This window comes from Sphaeramia orbicularis, chromosome 19, assembly GCF_902148855.1.
Source record: "Sphaeramia orbicularis chromosome 19, fSphaOr1.1, whole genome shotgun sequence".
Classification (NCBI taxonomy): domain Eukaryota; kingdom Metazoa; phylum Chordata; class Actinopteri; order Kurtiformes; family Apogonidae; genus Sphaeramia; species Sphaeramia orbicularis.
Genome location: NC_043975.1, coordinates 13,351,055 through 13,371,229, shown reverse-complemented (window position 1 = coordinate 13,371,229; position 20,175 = coordinate 13,351,055). Strand labels below are relative to the sequence as shown.

General features: G+C 36.0%; 2 protein-coding genes across 4 annotated transcripts in view; both read right to left on the bottom strand.

Moving 5' to 3' along the window:
- Positions 1-234: 234 nt before the first annotated feature.
- LOC115439502 (peptidyl-prolyl cis-trans isomerase A-like) lies at positions 235-10,131 on the bottom strand. The gene is given in 7 exon segments (XM_030163317.1): positions 235-610; positions 612-645; positions 4,275-4,350; positions 6,324-6,420; positions 6,501-6,589; positions 9,660-9,690; positions 9,888-10,131. Coding segments are annotated over 7 exon segments (582 nt in total). The 5' UTR covers positions 10,041-10,131; the 3' UTR covers positions 235-508.
- A 2,409-nt stretch (positions 10,132-12,540) lies between these two features.
- Positions 12,541-20,175, bottom strand: part of LOC115439501 (zinc finger MIZ domain-containing protein 1-like) — a 380,932-nt gene continuing 373,297 nt past the window's right edge. For all 3 annotated transcript variants that reach the window (XM_030163314.1, XM_030163315.1, XM_030163316.1), the window contains 3 exons: positions 18,939-19,102; positions 17,379-17,666; positions 12,541-16,110 (listed from right to left, as the gene is read on the bottom strand). In XM_030163314.1, coding sequence (XP_030019174.1) covers positions 16,003-16,110; positions 17,379-17,666; positions 18,939-19,102 — 560 coding nt within the window. In that variant the 3' untranslated portion in view covers positions 12,541-16,002. The remainder of the gene's footprint in view (positions 16,111-17,378; positions 17,667-18,938; positions 19,103-20,175) is intronic.

Here is a 20,175-nt window from a genome sequence, read left to right as displayed (position 1 = left end):
AGGTTAAAGATGGGCCTGTGGAGTTTAATTAATGAAGAATTCAGACCAAGGCAGAGCATTTACAGCTTATGTAGACACAGGGAGACGTTTGAAAAATTCATTTTAAAAAGCAAAATATCCTTCCTTTAGAAAGGAAAATCTAGAGAAAAAATTTATTTGGAAAGTGCCACAACAGTAACACTGGGTCTTTATGGGTTAATGTAGTAAAAAGACAGATGACAGGAAGCTGAAATTCTAGAAAAATGACTTTATTTATGCAAATAAACACCTCTAAGATATAGCTGAGTCACATTGAGTTCACATTTACTTTTGTGGCGTTAAGTGCCTTAATTATTCCCTGAAATGAACTAACAGAGGTTTTTAGTACCCAAGTGAAAAGTGACAGGTTTCTGAAATAATGTATTGTTAGTTGAGACTGGTATGGCTCTGCTCCGACTGAGGAAACAGCCTCACATTGAATCTACAGGCAGATGAGACGACAGCTGGGGTCCTGCGTTCACATCCAGTCTTACTTGAGCTCTCCACAGTCCGTGATAGTGATCCTCTTGGAGGTCCGCCCAGACCGTGAACCGAAAGACTCCACTTTCTTGACCACGTCCATCCCCTCCTTCAACGCTGCCAAACACAACATGCCTGCCATCCAGCCTGAGAGAAAGAAGAAGAGGTTTATTATCACTGAGACCACGCAGAAATGCACCCGACGGGGCTCTGAGGTCGCTGCGTTGTGTCGGGCGGTGCTGCTATTTCTGCCAGATTTCTGCTATTTTAGGCCAAAGTTCAAATCTTAACATTGTTCTACTTATAATGCCAAAACGTTACAGCTTCCAGGAAGAATTTGATTCCCAGCATGGTGGGAAACAAAACCTCTGGAACAGTTTTTTAATAAGATGGACACTCCTAAACTAGTGAGTGATACAAACAAAAGGAGTTAGAAAGGGTTTAAGGTCAAAGTTCTTCGACAACGTGAGCTTTAGGCTTAACACAAATGTATACACATGTATTTATTAAACACCATGTTGCTCTTGTCCAAATCAAAAATCCAGACTTTTTCAAAAACTTTTTTCCCCCTAGACCTTGACTTTCTGTACTTTTATACTTGTGTGCCCTACTTTTTTGGTGATATTGTGCCTGTTGTGTGTAGTAGAAAAGTTCATTTTAATAAATATATGAATTAATGAATGTATAAGTCGCCGTAAATTATTGTTTTACACAGAAACGCTTTCAAAACATACGAAAATCACAAAAGTGCATGGACATCACACAAACAAGCCTCACTACGATCATTCAGCACCAACCGGTTAATCAATCATAGTCAAGTTTTTTCTGTTTTCTTCATGTTTCTTATTATCTTACAAATTATTCTAAAATTCGCTGTGAGAGAAACTGTATTAGGACTTTCACACACATTCCAGCCTTTTCAGGTCTGGAAAACAGCGTTTCAAGACCTGCACCAGCACCTTGATTAAAATTTTCATTAACAGGATGGGAGTCGCACTAAAGTGGCAAGAAAAGGGGAAACAGATCAGTATCTAAGTTGTATTAAAAAGTAAAATGCTTTATGGTCGTATCTTTATGTGTAACTTTGTTAAAACTTGGTAAGTTTCATGTGGAACCATCATAACTGCTTATTCACTGAAACACATTGGAGGAAAGTTACGTGCAGGGTTCGTACACACTTTTCAAGGTCAATTCCAAGCACTTTAAGGGTCATTTTCAGATTTTTTCCAGCACAGTACCTTATCATCGGGGTAAAATACATATCTTCAGGAATACATATAGTCATGATTAATGTTTTTTTTCTTTTTATCACAATGATTTACATTGTATTACGCGATAAACACATAAAATTATGTTCATAAAAGCAAAAAGTTAATAAATTAAAGGAAAACACTTTTATCCCAAAAAAAAGGGAAACCACTTTGTGTTCTTCAGACAGACTCACACGAGAAAGATTAAGATAAAAATGTACCCGGAGTCAACTGAGAACACCTGGGAATGTTCTTTTTGACAAAGTTTTATTTTTCTAAATGTATCACCTCTCTGTAAGTAGCTTTGACTTGAGTTACTATTAAAAATTAATACATTACACTATATTAATAAAAGACTCGTACTTTCCTGCAGAAATGAAGGAAGCCACTGGCACATTTGGGAGTGCAGTATAATTTGGACTTAAATACATAACATGATGGAAATCTGTCACTTTTGGTTTGGCTTTCTCTGCTTGTCTTCCTTTTCACTTGGATTGTCGAGAAATAACATTCTTGAATCACATACTTAGGCGTTTTATTTCACTAGACGATATGAGCCGTTGTGCAAACATTATGTACTACCTCAGTGTGCTAGTGATGTTGCACAAGCATAAATTACATAAACCAGTCATGTAGCATCATTGTAATTTTAATTTTTACCAACAGTTTTTTTTATGTTTGTAAAGTTGTAAAAATTTGAATAAATAGAAGTTTATATAAATAAATAAATACATAAATCATATGACAGAGTTATAATTGCAAGCACTTAAATGAAAATTCACACTCTTTCCAGACCTTGAAAACACAATATTGAAATACAAGCATTTTCAAGAGTTTTAAGCACCCGTACAAACTGTGCATGTGGAGAGAGATAAAGTGAGATATATGGCTCCTTTACACGACTGATTAAAAGTAAAGTATGTAACATTTAGAAAACCATTGTTTCTTGTGCGTGCTTGTGTGCTGACATGCAGTTTGTATTGTTTGTTACTAAGGTCAGGGTATTACTGTTGTGTACTATTACTGCTATCGATGATTTCAAGACTTGCAGGAGTGAGCTTTTCCTGCAAAATCTGACCCAGACCCTCTACATACCAATAAGTGAACAGGCTATAATCCTGAAGAGGCAACAGAGAAAGTTAAGAAGCTGACATGTGTTAATATATTTGGGTCTTTCTATGAAACTGGGTTCATTTTGGTACCTGGCACTTTTCCAGCTTTTTAGACCCAATAATAAAATGGAAATTTATCCATATTTCCACATAGGATGTAGCTAACGATGACCACAGATAAATGCAAAAAAAAATTATACTCTTGCTCTGAGCCATCCCAAAATTAATAACATTTTAAAAACAATACTGGGGCCAAATTTCTGGGTCCAAACAGCTGATTACCAGTGGAGCCTGAGTTCTGATTTACAATAACAAGGTTCAGATGAGGCTAAAGTCATTTATTTCTGTCAAATACACTCATTAGAGCAATTTTCCACAGTCACTGTCGTACCTGTAGTTGTGTCTTAAATGCTAGGTTTGTTTACAACAGCTGTGACAACATAATTCCTTATTTTATTTATCTTACCCTGAACTACACAACATAGATAAAGGCCTGAAAAAAGGAGAAATTAAGTGTAAAGACGGGTGGTTCTAGGAAACTGGGTTTATTTTGGTACCTGGCACTTTTCCAGCTTTTTTAGACAAAACAATAAAATAAAAATTTAGACATATTTCCCCTCAGGGTGTAAGTAATGATGATCTCAGATAAATGCAAAAAAATTATACTCTTGCTTTGAGCCATCCCAAAATTAATGCATTTTCAATCAAATATTAGGACCAAAATTGGGACAGGAAAAACCACCTAGGTGTCAGTGCATTTGATCTGAAAACATTGCTTGAAATGGTCTTATATTGCGCTCTAAATAAAGACACTGTTAAATTTGATGATCCTAGTGGTTTTTCTAATCCAGGCATGCAGGTTTTCATGAATCTCAATCAGGTTTTGTCCATAACCCATCGTGTCCACTGGTGTTACATGCAGAACCTGTCCATTAAACATAAATCGTGAGTGATTTTGCAACAGCGGTAATTTTTGTGAAACCACTGCTTTGGATAATTAGTTCGATTCGATTGAGAGAATAAAAAGACATTAAAAAAAAACAGTAGCACATAATTTTCGTGTCCTTTTTACCACGTTACATGCAGATTTTTGTATTAAAAGAATAACCTAAGAATGTGTTTTATCTGAGAAATAATTTCTCTAATCTCACTAAATACATATTTTTAAAATAGACCAAACTTGCTTCATAACATCAGTCTACATCTGGTTTGAAGTTCAGCCCCCATGTCCTGTTTTTAGGACCAGTTTCACAGAAGCACATATCTGTTCATGTCATTAATGCATTTCTCTATACGACACATCTTGTATCTTTGAGTTCTGCAGGACTGGAGGTGCCATGTTGGTATCTGGAATGTTCAACACACAGCTGAAGGCCACAGAATGGTCACTCATATCTACTCTGTCAGTACATACCATTCAGTTTTAGAGGTGCAGATGAAGAACTGAGATCCGTTGGTGTTGGGTCCAGCGTTGGCCATCGACAAGATACCTGCAGAGTAAATATTATAAACAGATGTTAGTTTAATATACTCAACTAACAGCATGTTAAAAGGAATGACACAAGATAGATTATATCCAAGCTAAAAAACCTGCTGCCTTGGCTTGACTTAGCTTGAGCAGTAAAACTGAGGCAGTAACTAATAAAACACACTTTAAACTGCATTAAAAACAACTTCAAAATGGTCAAAATGAGGTAAATATGAATTTTTAGTATGAATTCATAGTATGTAACAATTAAATATTATGTAACCTCATTATTTAACTCCATAAAGACCCCAACAGCCACTGGTGACCAATACCATCTACAGGTCTAAACTGTTTCATACCTGTTGATCCACTCATCCTATCAGTACATTTAAAAATAGCTGTAAAACCACTTTGTGGTCTTCCATGGTCATCAGATATGACCCATTTGGACGTTCAGAGGCTCCGTAGTGAACCAGTAAAACATCACTGACAGTGGATGGAGACACTTGGTTTATGGTCAGTTAATGATATTTTTTGTTACAAATGTCATGTTTTCTTCATTTTTCTCAGTCTCTGATATTATGATAATCAACTTTAATCTGAGCTTTTATGAACATCCACATGATCAGTGAATTAGATATGGGAAAATACCTGATTTTCATTAAAAAAACAAACAAAACAAAACCGCAAAATACAGAGGATGATATTACAATAAATGGTGATAAATAACTTAAGAAAAGTTAAATAGAGAGAAACATTCATTTGTGAACTGCCACAAAAGTAGCACTGGGTCTTTATGGGTTATTAGTTCATTATTCGCTCACACTGTCATTTTCAGAGGAACATATAAAAGATATCCATATAAACTAAACTATATGAATTCCTTTTGAACACATTTTTGCCATAAACCAGGACAAAGCAGCCTAACACAAAAAAAAATGTGGGAAAAAATGTTGTAGTGAACAGAGGGGTTGTTCCTACACATAGACTACTGTATACATTTATACTGCTGCATCTAGTGGACATACAACAGCATTACATAGAACACTAAAGTATCTCCATATGCAGTTATGTTTTGTAGAAGTGCAGTAATAAACAGGTCATTTTACCCCCCCCCCCCCCCCCCCCGAAGGAGAGGCAAGAGGTATTGTTTTTGGTTCGGTTTGTTTCTTTCTTTGTTAACGCTCTAGCAGCAAAACTATTGGTTGAATTCATACCAAATTGGGTTTATATATACCACTGACCCAAAATAGAAGTGATTAGATTTTGGAAAAGTAGGTCAAAGTTCAAATTTAAAGAATTTTTTTTTTTACATCTTTTTTTACTCACATTTTCTTAAAATGGGCAAAATTTCACATGTCCGTAGCAACAAAACTATTGGTTGAATTCATACCAAATTGGGTTTACAGATTATTAGTGACCCAGAATAGATGTGGTTCCATTTTGGGAAAAGTAAGTCACAGTTCAAATTTTTGATGAATTTTTTTTTTTTTTTTTTTACATCTTTTTTTCCATTTACTTATAATGGGCGAGATTTCACATGTCTATAAAAACATCAATTTTGTTTCAATTTGCTTCAAACTTGCCACATAAATAGAGGCAACTGATATCCTGACATTAGCATACACATAGATATGATGACATCAGCTGATCGATACCAAAATAGGCTGCAATATGTGCGAGGGGCGGGGTTTGTTGTTCCTGGCAACACTTGTTTTTAATGATTTTAATACATCATATCCTCAAAGCCATCTGTCCTGTTGTGTTCTACTGAGGTCTTCGGGCTCATTATTCTATTTTTATGCATAAATTAAAATGTACAAATATAATCTGTTGTGTTCTTTTGTCTTATAAAGATTTATGCATAAATATTCTGTGGTTTCCTGCAAAATGGTCATCCCTATGGTAAATTAAACTCCCAAAAACTCTGATAAAGACAGAAAACACTACTTTTTATAATCATTTGTCGTTGTGTGCTCAGATCGGGACAGTTACCAGGTCCGGTGTGCTTCAGTCTGAAGTTCTCATCTGGGAATTTCCACCCGTAGATAGACTTTCCTCCAGTTCCATTGTGGTTTGTGAAGTCTCCACCCTGAAAACATAAAGGCACTGCGATGACAATCCAGACACCAGTGAATAAAAGTGAATAAATGAGAGCAGAGTAGGACCTACCTGGCACATGAACTGAGGGATCACCCTGTGGAAAGTGGATCCTTTGTAACCGAAGCCCTGTTCACCCGTGCACAGAGCTCTGAAGTTCTCTACAATAAACATGAGGATTCAGTCTCTCTCTGACGATCCAAACGCAACAAAAACGGGATGTGGTGAACAGTTCAGATGGATTCATGCTGACTAAATGCTTTATATTTATTAAACCAGGTAAAAAAAACCTCACTGACGTTACAAATCTCTTTTTCAAGCATGACCTGGACAAGAAAAGCAGAATAACACAGTTTCTGACAAGACAAGAGATAACAGACACATAATACAACAAACTTACAATCCATAATTACAAAACAATCATTTATACAAGTTTAAAAACAGTTACATTGACCAAAATTATTGATTTCACGCGCCTTTAAAGGGGTCATATTTTGCTAAACCCACTTTTATTAGTCTTTGGTTCATTTATTTGTGTATTTGGACCCGAATAGTTCAAAAAAAGTTGGAATTTGAACCCTCCAGGTGCTGCAAAGCTATCTTATATTCATTTTGGCGAATGGATTTCTACTACCTGTTTTCATTCCTTCTTAATTTGTTGTGTCTATAACTAGTTATGTCACAACATTTGCCCATATAAGGTCAAGACTTCTGACGAACATTTCTCCAAGTATGACATAATTGTCAGCAGCAGTGGTTGTAGTAAAAACTGAAAATATGTCCAAACTTCGAGCTGATTACCTAAAATGTTCAGTTGTTGGTTGTATTAATGAACACAAGTGGCTGAACGGGAAAGAAAGCATGGTCAACAACCTGGAGGGGGCGGGGCATGAACTAGCTCATTTGCATTTAAAGGGCCAGCGCTCAAAACGACCTTTCTGGTGTCATTACTCAGAAATAGGGTTGAAGATGGAGCTGTGGAGTTGAATTAATAAAGAATTCAGACCCAAGTATAGCATTTACAGTTTATATAGACCACAGGGAAATGTTTGAAAATGCATAATTCCATTAAAAAAAGCAAATATAACTCCCTTAAAATCGCTTTTAATTCACCTAAACTAACAAGTTCAGATAGATTTAAGTTGCTTTGCAGGACGTTCCATGCAGAGGGGGCAGCATGTTGAAATGCCGTCTTACCCAACTCTGTTCTGTTTGTTTGCTGTGCATCGAAGTGTCTCCCCCTACTTCCCCCTCTCCCCCAGTCTCTCTCTCTCTTTCTCTTCCTTTACCCTCTCTCTTTAACCCCAACTGGTCAAGGCAGATGACCTTTCTCCAGGAGTCAGGGTCTGTTCAAAGTTTCTGCCTGTTTAAAGGATGTTTTTCCTCACCACTGTCACCAGTCACTAGCGTTTGCTCCTGGAGAATTCTGTTGGGTTTTTGTAAATTGGCTTGAGAGTCTGCTTTTGACCAGTTCCATATGTAAAGTGTCATGAGATAACTTTTGTTATGATTTGACACTCTATAAATAAAATTTGACTGATTGATTGTTCTGGCTCTAGGAACCACCATTAGTACGTTGTGTACTGTTGCTTTAGTGTGGTCTAGTGGATTGATATGGTTTTGTCAGGACGTTGCAATGAGAAACATACTGAACCTAAATGGGTCATTTATGTGTTTTACTAATACTTTACACATATCTTATTTTACATACATTTAATCCTATTTCAATCACTACAGCTGCTTTGAAATCATCGTTTTTATTCGCTTAAATACAGGTAAAACAGACATTTCATCATTGCTTTGAACGGTGTTGAATGAATAAATGATATAGCACACAACTTTGGTCAGATTTCATTAATTAAAACAACTTTATAAAAACTGACCAAATTAAACAAATGAAAGTGATTACACCACACTGACATGTATTTAATCATTTCTTCTAGAGGAATATGATTTGAAATATTACTCATTAGTTTGTGCTGTTGCTTGGGTACAATTAAAACAGCACAAAATGAGCAATTAGTAAAGCCCAACCGATTATAGCGTATCACCAATTAATCAACATCGGCCAATATGAAGTCAATGTAGCCGATATATAAACTTTTTTTTGTTGTTGTTGTGCAGGGATTCTGTCGCTTGCTGCTCCTGTGTGTGTGTGTGTGCTGCCCGGAGAATAAGAGTAACTTTAAAGCAAGTTAGTTTTCACTTTCACGCCTGCTTTGACAATGATGCTATCACCCCCCCCCCCCCCCTCCCCCTTATGAAGTATTCACCCCCCCCACACACGCACCCATGTCTGTGCACTTCCTGTCTACCTCACAGTTTCATTCTGCAGACAGGCCTGGGTGTTCATAGTGTAGGGGAGACTGGGGACAGTTGTAACACAGGTCAGTTGTAACTCTTGCAGTTGCTCCAATCAGGAACAACTTAGGACTCACCTAATTTACTCTGCACATGCTCAGTTTAGTCCTTAGTCCACATAAGAAGTTGTAGTGTTGTGAGGCAGACACATCCAAATTTGTGAGTGAAAACATAATTGTGTGGTCAGTCATATTTTTGCTCTAATTATTTTTGTGATTGCACAGTTTGCATTTGAAAGTTATGTAAATTATATTTGTGAGATAACAAACATTTATGTCTGTCAGTCTGCCCCAGGGCAACTGTGGCTACAGGTGTAGTTTACCACCACCAGAGGCAGAATGTGAGCGCGAATGAATAATGGGTCAATAATGTAAAGCGCTTTGGGTGTCTAGAAAGGCGCTATATAAATCCAATCAATCCATTATTATTATGCAACTGTTTCTCCACCTGTCCACAATTATCTAAAATAAGATTTTTATATCCTGTGTAGATCAGTGTTCTTATTTCATATATTGGCCAATATATCGGTTATCAGCCGATATATTGGATATCGGCTTTTTTTTTTTTTTTTAAAGCCCCCAATATCAGTATCATCGGCCCCAAAAACCCCATATCGGTCGGGCTCTAGCAATTAGTTTGATTTGTTGCACATGGAGAAACTGCAGGATTTAAATGCAATTCCAGAAAATGGAGAGTACATTTCTGCAAGTGATTAAATCAAACTAAAACAGACAAATATTGTATAACTGTATAATCTACACAATACCAGTTATGTGGTAAACTAATATTATTTAGTCATTAGTCATTTAAGTCACACTCTAAAATTAAATTAACATCTGACCTATTTTTAATATGAAAATCATGTGTTACCTGCGGTTTTCGGTACAACTTCTGCGTTGAGCTGTGGGGGAAAAAAAAAAAACAAACACATTCATAAACCGCCTGAGGGTCAAAACACGAACGACCTGTTCTTCAAAAACCAGTCCAAGACAACACGGACAGAGAACACGTTTTGCAATTTTTACTCAGCTGTGTTCACTTAGATGTTATCGATAAAGTAGCGGTACAGCGTGTCTGGTGCAGTAAAAGTGGTTTTACCTCAAAGGTGACTCTGCCCAGGGGTTCATTATCCGCAGAAATGTCGAAGTAAACCACCGGGTTAGCGTTAGCGGCTGCGGGGCCGGTGCTGTACAGCCGGGCCGCCGTGAAAACCAGCGAACACAGCTTGGTTCTGTTCGATAGGAACAACATCTTCTCTGCACTGAGGGTCAGTTACCACACATATGTGAGTTACAACCCAAAGTCACGCCGTCAGCCGGTGGAGGAAGTTTTCCTAGTACTACTTCCGGGTGCAGCCACGGATCAAAATCTCGCGAGATGAGACCGCATTCATATTTATTTATTTATTTTATTTAATTTTTTATATATACAATAAATTTGCTCTTTTATTGAGTAGTTTAAACATCTTATCAACTCAAAACAGAAAAATAATCAAATGAGGAAAAATAATACAATAAAACTGTTATTGCTATCCATTGCTGTCTTCTTCTGATGATGATGATGATGTTAATTTTATGGGAGAAAAATGTACTAATAAATTCTTGCGTGGTGCCCTTACATGTAATCTTTTTCCCTTATCATTGAAACAGAAAATGTATTAAAAGATTTTCCTTAAGAAATTATAATCAAGATTAGAACCAAATACCTGACTCTACCCATACCCCCAAAAGCGAAAGAAACTCATTTTAAAACACTAAATGATATTTACCCTTGCAATGATTTTATGAGACAAAGATTTAATATAGAGAAAAATAATTGTGTTTTTTGTAAATTTGAAATTGAATCATTAGAACATGTATTTTTTGACTGCCCATACACCAGGACATTTTGGACAACATTCTAGACTGCACATTTGATAAGGACACTCAATCGCCCAAATTGGAATACAAAGACATTAAATTTGGAATTATAATGGAAAACAGAAAAAGAGAAACTATGTATAACACTTTGATTATTATGGCCAAACAATTTACACATAAATGTAGATTTGCAAAGACCCCCCCACTGTTCTTAATTTACAAAAATGAAATGACAAATTTTAAAAAGACATTAAGACATGTAAAAACCAAACAAGCTTTGATTGTATATGAAAATTCAAATTTGTTGATTCCTGATTAGACCTCTGACTTTATTTTCATAATTATTTTATTTATTTTATTCATTTGTATTTTACTTTATTTCATTTTATTTTATGATGTTCTTTATTAATATTGTTCTCTTAAGTTTGAAAATGTTGCTCAGTCTGGAGAAAATAAGAATTTTTGTATGAAAATGATGGAAATGTTTAACCAGATTTTGATTAATAAAGTTGAGGGGGGGGGGGGGGGCGGGGGGGCATTTCATATGACAAACCAAAAAAAAAAAAAATCTTCTTCTTCTTCTTCTTCAATTCTTATTAGGCCTATATTGTTTTTACAATACAGAATAACGGAAAAAAACCCCAAAAAGGTTAATTATGTACAAGACTTTAATTATTATTGCTCAACAATTTATCCACAGATGTAGATTTTATGAAGAGCCAGCCACTGTTCTAAATCTATATAAATGAAATAACAAACTCTAAAAAACAAACCAAAACACTGAAATATTAAGAACCAAAGAAGCCTTGATTGTATATGAATGGATGAATTTGAATGTACTGATGTCTGATTAGACCTCTGATTTTTATTTTTGTTATTTTATTTTATTTTTATATAATGTTCTATACAAATACTATTCTGTAAAAGTTTGATATTAATTCGCCATCTGGAAATAATTAGTGTTTCTCTATGGCAATCTTTTGAATGTATTGCCAGATTTTGATTGATAAAGTTGAGAAGAAGACAAAAAACAAAACAAAAAACAGAATAACACTGAGCAAATACACCTTAGACATTATTCACCATAAAATATATCAAAGAAGGCCAAAAAGAAAATAAAAAGACAAATTTAAGGAAAGTAAAGGGAAAAAAATACAGGCACTGTCATTCTTGATTTACTGGCATCAAAGAGAACTCCTCAAGAATTTCACCAAAGTTCTTCACCTTTTAGATTTCCTCAGTTTTTTTTTTTTTTTTAATCATTCTTCTCAACATCTACAGTAGGTAATTAACCATTAATTTTTATGTTTGTATTTATTTTCATACAAACCCACCATCATTTATTTTATTGTTTAATTGACATTGTTATTTTTGTAAAAATAATGAAACAACCAGCACCAATTTTCATCCAGCTTTGATCCTTTTTTCCAAATTTTGCTAAAATGTTCTTAATAACCTAAAAGAGGACACTTTTCAGTTTATATTTTGCACACAAAATTTACTTAAAAACTGCTCTTTTACATATTACAGTTAAATATATGTTGTTTGTTTACAAAGTTTTGAATATATATACAGACACCTGTGACACAGGAACAAATTTTGCCAAATGTTTTTCAGCGAAGCAAGAGTTGGGGGTACTTGGATTAAAAAGTATATTTCAGGGGGTACTCCACTGTAAAAAGTTTTAGAACCACTGCAGTACAGTATGTGATTTTTTTTAAATTTTTTTATGTGATTTAGTTTTATAATTTTCATATTTTTTGTACCAACTTGCTCTCCTTTTGTCACCTACTGTATTTCCAGAACTTCTGACTGTTAATGTGATTATTGTTAATGTTGCGTATTGTTAGACTAGTGACAAAAAAAGCAAAAAAGACAAGACGACAGCGGCATACAGGTATCATCTGAATACATATTTATTAGATAAATATTAGGTTGTCACATCATCTAACTACATACAGTTCTGCAAGACTAAAAATCACAATTAGTTCCTTTATTTTCTGACCAGTTTAGAATATGAAATGATTGTACATACAATGTACAAACATAGAGACAATGAATGAATGAATCACCTTAGATTGTATCATTTTCTGTTCATGATATCAAAAATTGTACAAACTATGGATCTGGTTACAATCTTCTGGACCCGTCCCTCCCTCCCGCTGCTGCACACGCCTTTCTCCCACCCCTCCGAGCGTTCCCCTGGGTTTTCTTTGTAACCTTTTTTTTTTTTTTTTTTTTTTAATCTTTAGCACCTCAGAGTATGCAGGTGACAGACTAGAACACAGAGGCTAAATATTACATGTAAAACATAGCTGTCCCAGTTCCCCTAACAGAAGAGGTGAAAGTATTATACAGAGGGGGGAACAAAATGCTGAGAGATACCCACAGACACTAACTAACAAGTTTCATTTTCCATATTCAGCCACTTCCAGCAGAGGGGTTGCAAGCTTTTTATTATTCTGAAGAAACAATGCACATTCCCAGGGAAAATGAATACATTTCTGTTCACATGTCTCTATATTCATTTACATATATACAGGCATCCTCGGGACGTTTGACCAAGCTTTGCCCAAAAAAAAAAAAAATCATCTCCAGGCCAATTGATGAACGTGCCCTTCCATTCTGTATTTTTTTTAAAATTTTTAAATTAATTTTTGCTTTATTTTTTTGCTTTATTTTTATTTTTTTTTCTTAAACAACTTCCCCCAGAGAAATGGCCCTTAATTGTGATTGTGCAACTACAGATTTGGGGTGATGCCTAACACATCAAATTGGCTCAACTTGTACATAATATGAAATGATAACAACTTCCATGGGACTGATTAAAAGTTTCAATTCAGATATTAAAAAAAATGAACATAATGTGGCAGCGTGTTGTTAACAGATGGACTTCACGAGTGACTGAAATATGAAACATGTCAGCGTGTTGTACTGGAACAAATTATATTTTTTACATGAACATTAAACAAACAAACAAACAAACAAACAAAAAAAAGCAGATTTTGAACCAGCACATAATCAGCTACAATTGAAAGAAATTGGATTTCTAGCCTTACAGTTTAATAAGAAAACCAGTACAAAATAATTTACCAAAAAAAGGGGATAAAAATGTATATGGTCTCATGCTTTTAAAAAAGCCACATTTTATAACAAAAATATAAACAATATCATGAATTTCTTTAAAATATGGTTGTGATATATCTTTAAAATACCACTGTGTATCCACAATTAGCAACAATTATGATATTCACATAGCTCACTTACTAATTACACTGAAAGCCGGCTGATACCACGTCTTTTTAAAAACCATTACTGGTCAGAATAATGGAAAACATAAAGTCATGAGCAGACGACAATCAATCAAATACATCAGAAAGGAAATATTGCTTCAAACTGAGCTTGAGGTGTGACATTTTTAGAAAACTTATATGTTATACGATCACTTTGAGCTGATGCAGGGTGGCTGGGGGGGTAAGGGGTGTGGGGGGGTACGAGACACCTGTCTGCATGCGACAGGTGTGAGACAGAGCGCACCGGGAGGGAATAGCTTATGAGACGTTTTGCTGGTTTGTTTTGTTTTTTTTTTTCCCCAGCGGCAAGAAGACGAGACAGCTGTCGTATGCTGGTTACAAACATAGTCAGTGGTCAGGTGGGATCTGAGGAGCGGGTTAGGTCGAACGACTAATGATCGAAGGACAAACATTATTAAGATGATACAAAAATATTCACAATGATATTTACAGTACAATAGCATTTCTTAAAAAATAATACATTTGCATACTGAACAGCACTCTTCTCAAAAAAGTGAAGCTGAAAACAAATGTGGCAAAAGGTCTGCACCAATACTGCTTTAAAAACCACTTCTTTTTGAACAGCGGCGACGGATAAAACCTCCGCTACTGTATATACGACCTCCTATCACACACTCACACACACTCACACACGCACACACACATACATACTCTCAGTCTTACACAGCACCAAGCAAACACAAACATCTCCGTTCTCATCCCTCTAACTTTGGTGAGCAGTTTCCCAAAAAACGATTTATGGATAGTGTAATTATGCAGCAACGACAACAAAAAAAATCCAAATAAAAACCAGAAAAAAAAAAAAACAAAATCAGCAAATACATGATAAGTGTACTGCTGACAGCTTTATCCCTTCAACGTTAGTGTTAAATAAATCAGACTAGACAGAAATCATAAAACAAATGTACAAAAAAAAAAAAACTATATTTTTTGTTTTTTTAACCACTTGGAACAGCACTAGACGAGGGCTTGGCACACATGCACTTTGTAGACTACTGGAACATTATTTAACAAGGGGAGAGAACTTAGTGAAAATAAAATAAAAAATAATCAAATAAAACACACGCACAAGTGACACCAGGCTCATGCAGAGCAGACGGCGTGGAAGGAGGTTTAGCAGGAAGCAATAAGTGCAGCAGGATCGTCACAGGAACCCCAATCTCTCATATTGTACCTTTCATTTCCATTAAAGGAGGATGACTACTATACAATACGGTGAAGTACAAATGTGTGTTTTTTTTCTTTGTGTTTGTGTGTGTTGTGTGGATTAAAGGCCGAAATCCGTTCCAGCTGTCAACCCTCAGAGGATATCTCTTTTTGACAAAAATATTTATGTATGTATCACAATCGTAGACAAAGTGGAAGCCGATCATTCCCAAAAAGCTTTTTAAAATGTTGGCATTCAGCAAAAAACCGCTCTAAAAAACATTTTTGACAGATTTTTGTTGTAAAGACAGATTTTTTTTTTTGTTTTGTTTTGTTTTTTTGCATTGCCGAAATCTCTTGTGCTTTTTACGTAATGTGTGGAGAACAGAACAGAACCAGACTAACCAGTGAGGGAATGGAGCTGTGACAACAGGAAGCTGTGGCCTCTCAGACTGGAATAACATTACATGGACAGAAATGCACACCGGCCAGATAGCGCAGGTTTTTTTTTTTTTTCTTTTTCTCTTTACAGTGAATTCCTTTTTTCTCAAAAAGGAAACAAAACATGGTTAAAAAATGCTACAACACGTTCCTAATGTGCACACAAACACCTGTGTGTGGCATAAAAAAATCAACTGAGTATAGCTGCACAGTTCATAGGTATCGCAACAGGGAGCGAGAGGGCGGGGCCGACCCCTGACCCCGCCCCCTTCCATCCTGCCGTGTCTTTGTGTTTTAACCTCTTTCAGTCAATCTGCGCTGGCGAATGAAAACTGTACAAGAGGAAGAAGAGAAAGGGAGTGCATCTTTGTGTTTGTCAAGTACTGAGCGAGCGCCCTGGGTTCTCAGGGAAACTGCAGGCTGTCAGAGAAGTTCATATGTGTCTGAATGGCCTCAGTTGTTTTCGAAGAGCGATAGAAGGTCGTCGTTGCTATTGCTGGGGAGGTCCGGGGGGTCCAGGTACGACAACAGCTCGTCTGGGTTTGCGAGCTCTGGAAGAAGCTGCGAAGAAGACGAAACGACAAGTTTAGCCGAGAAGCAAAGTGAGCTCATAATAGTTAGATTTCACTGAAGTTATACGCATTCATGAAGCAAGAAAATCACAAAAACCACAAAATACATAAAGAGACACTACAACTAAATAATGGGGTCCAGAACTGATGCTATGACATCACAATTCAGTTTAACCCATAAAGACCCAAACACCCACCATCGACCAAAACCATCTACTGATCTAAACTGTTGAACACATGTTGAATCAATCCAGTCAATACGTGTAAATAACTGGTGTAAAATACAGTTTGTCGTCTTTTCATGGTCATCACATATGACCCATTTGGACGTTCAGAGGCTCTATAGTTACCATGGAAACACCATCATCCTCTCACTGCAAAAATCTAAATCTTATCAAGTGTATTTTTCCTCAAACTAAAATGCATTTTCTGTACAGATTAGATTAAAATAGATTTTATGAGATTAGATTAGATTAGATTTTACTACATTGGATTAGATTCTATTAGACTAGATTAGATTTCATTTAGATTAGATTAGATTTTATTAGATTAGATTAGATTTCATTTAGATTAGATTAGATTTTATTAGATTGGATTAGATTAGATTTTATTAGATTAGATTGGATTGGATTTTATTAGATTAGATAGAACTTTATTGGTCCTTTGGGCAAAACCCTCGGGAAATTGAAGTATCAAAAGCAGCACAACATTGAATATACACACAAGAAATACCGCAAGAAAAAAGCAATACAATAACTATAAAAAATTATTAAAAACTGAAGTGAAAAAATTGCAATTGCATATTGGAAAGGACTAGTAGAAACAAGTGGAAAAGTAGTAGTAATAACTCTAATGATAGGTAGCTTATTATGTTTTAATATAACATTATAGTATGTACAATATGTATATATATATATATATATATATATATATATATATATATATATATATATATAGTTTAATATCACAGAACAAAAGTTATAATAACGTGAGTACAGATAGATTGTGCACAATATTGTGTGTAGAACCTTTTTTTGGCCATGCACAAAGGGCATGTATTAGTAGATAAATAGTTTCTGAATGTATAATATATGGATATACCTGTTGATAAAACACCCTCACCAGCTAAAACTAAACCTAAAGTAATGAATTCTTCAAATAAACTTAAAACAAACTACTTAAGCACTTATAAAACTATAACTAAACCAATATAAAAAAGAAAAAATACTGAATAAAAACCACTAAATATGAACTTACGTCTAAAGATGGCTCCGGCATGTCCGACCCCGCTTGGCCGTCCAAACTGTTGGATGGGTTGAAGGACAGGTCGCCATGGGGATGGTTGTTAGGGCCGGACTGCTGCTGCTGTTGCTGCTGCGGCGGTGGGGGCGGCTGCTGCTGCTGAGGGGGCGGAGCCTGCCGCGACGGCTGAGGCGGTCCGCTGTGGTGGAGCTGCTGCCCTGATTGGCTCCCAGGGTGAGGAGACGCATGTAAGCTCTGCTGCAACGAGCCATGAGACGGGTCATTGGCGGCAGAGTGAGGTATCTGCACAGACGACAGATTTAGAACAGAGTTAGAATAGGTCTGTACTGGGGAGAGTCATACGGATGAATGAACCTATGAGTATGTATTTAAACTGGTGCTGTCAAATGATTAAAATTTTTAATCTGATTAATTACAGGGTTGCTGCGGATTAATTTTGATTAATTATGATTAAATATCATTTATTTTTAATCTATATTAATCGTGTTTCATCTTGCAGGAGCAAACAGACTCAAGAAAGAAGGAAATATATATGCACTTAACGTGTTTGTGGCAAGCTGGACGACGCGTTAGCTGAAGTGCTAGCAGAATCCCAGACTAATGTATGCTTTGCGTCAATGTGGTATTTTAAGGTGGAAGCGCTTCAGTGAAAAGAAAACTCCTTCCTGCAGAGTGTGTATAACACTTTATGATGGTCGACTGTTCATTTTGTTTTTTTCCTCCTCATATTTCCACCCAGAGGGCCAACGTACTGTTTAGTGTCTTCCATCTTTATGGGCTGGTTCTGCTGCTGTCACTACTGGATCAACTGCCCTTTTGTTCATGTGTGACTGTAACTGTACTTGGACAAACTGACCCAAATGCTTTGGCAGAGACATTCAGACTCATTCTGCACTGCAGAGGGGTTAATTGTGTTAAAATTTGTAATCAGATTAATCATGATGATGGATTAATCTGCATTAACGCATTAATTTTGACAGCTCTATTTAAAACATAGGAAAATAGTGCAGTAAGTTACATTTCTCAGCATAAATCTCTCACAGGAATGCAACTAAATACTTTTATTCAAGTAAAAATTCCAGTGTAGTTGGAGAATGTAAATACAAACAGAATATATAGTGAGTTGTGGTGACTGGACTAAGAGTGACCCTGCTGGTCACCCTGGCACTGGTCTTTTTGTTCTTCTTCCATCCGGCAGACGCTATCGTTCTATCAAATATTCTACCTCTCGGTCTGCCAACAGTTTCTTTCCCAGTGCTGTGTGTTGCATTAACAAGTTCATATAACACACTTAACAATGTATGGTGTATCTTTTATTTTTGTATTTGTGTCTAAATAATGCACTTTATATTCATGCACTTTGTCCAAATGAGTGTCGGTTTATCTAAGGGGGCACCTGTCTTTTTATTACTGTTATTCATGTAATTTTTCATTGTTTTTTTACCTTGTGCTGTCTTTTATGTATTTTATGCTAAGCTCTTGCAGCTCATTTTCCAGTGCAGTTTTTCTGCAAACAGCAAATAAACTGATTCTGATTCTGATGGGACCACTCACTGAGTCAGGCATGTTGTGGGACAGGGGCTTGTCTTGGCTCATCAGGCTGTTGGGCATGTCCGGGGGGTGGGACAGCTGTGGGCCGTGCATGAAATCATTCATCGACGTCGCACCGGGGTTACCGTGGGGGAAGTCGAAGTTCCCGTGTCCCTGGTAACTGTTGCCTAAAAACAAATGCAGATGTCAGGTTAAGTTCAGATGTGTCAGTTATGGTGTATTATTGCCCCGCCCCCCGAAGGGGAGGCAAGGCGTATTGTTTTGGGTTTGATGTGTTTCTTTATTTGTTAACACTCTAGCGGCAAAACTATCGGTTGAATTCATACCAAATTTGGATTATAGATTGCCAGTGACCCAGAATAGATCTCATTAGATTTTGGGAGCAGTAGGTCAAAGTTAAAAAATTTTATGAATTTTTCAAATCTTTTTTCCCCCCATTTACTTATAATGGGTGAAATTTCAAATGTCTGTAGCACCAAAACCATTGGTTGAATTCATACCAAATTTGGATTATAAATTGCCAGTGGCCCAGAATAGATGTGATTACATTTTGGTAAAAGCAGGTCAAAGTTAAAATTTTTTATGAATTTTTTAAATCTTTTTTCTTTTCCCAAAGGGAAAACAAGGGGTATTGTTTTTGGTTCGGTCTGTTTGTTTATTAACACTCTAGCAGCAAAACTATTGGTTGAATTCATACCAGATTTGGTTTATAGATTGCCAGTGACCCAGGATATATCTCATTACAATTTGGGAACATTAGATCAAAGTTCAAATTTTTTATACATTTTTAAAATCTTTTTTTCCCCCATTTACTTATAATGGGCAAAATTTCAAATATCTGTAGCAGCAAAACTATTGGTTGAATTCATCCCAAATTTGGTTTATAGATTGCCAGTGACCCAAAATAAATGTCATTACATTTTGGGAAAAATGGTTCAAAGTTTACATTTTTTATGAATTTTTCCCAAATTTTTTTCCCCCCATTTACTTAAAATGGCCAAAATTTCACATTTCTATAAAAACATCAATTTTGTTTCAATTTATTTCAAACTTGGCACATATATAGAGGCAATTGATTTGCTGACATCAGCACACGCATAGACATGATGACATCAGCTGGATCAATGCCAAAATAAGCTACAATATGTGTGAGGGGCGGGGTTTGTTGAGCCTGGCACCACTTGTTTTACTTTTTTCCACATGTAACCAAGAAGAAAAGTTGAAGTTGTCACTATTTGTA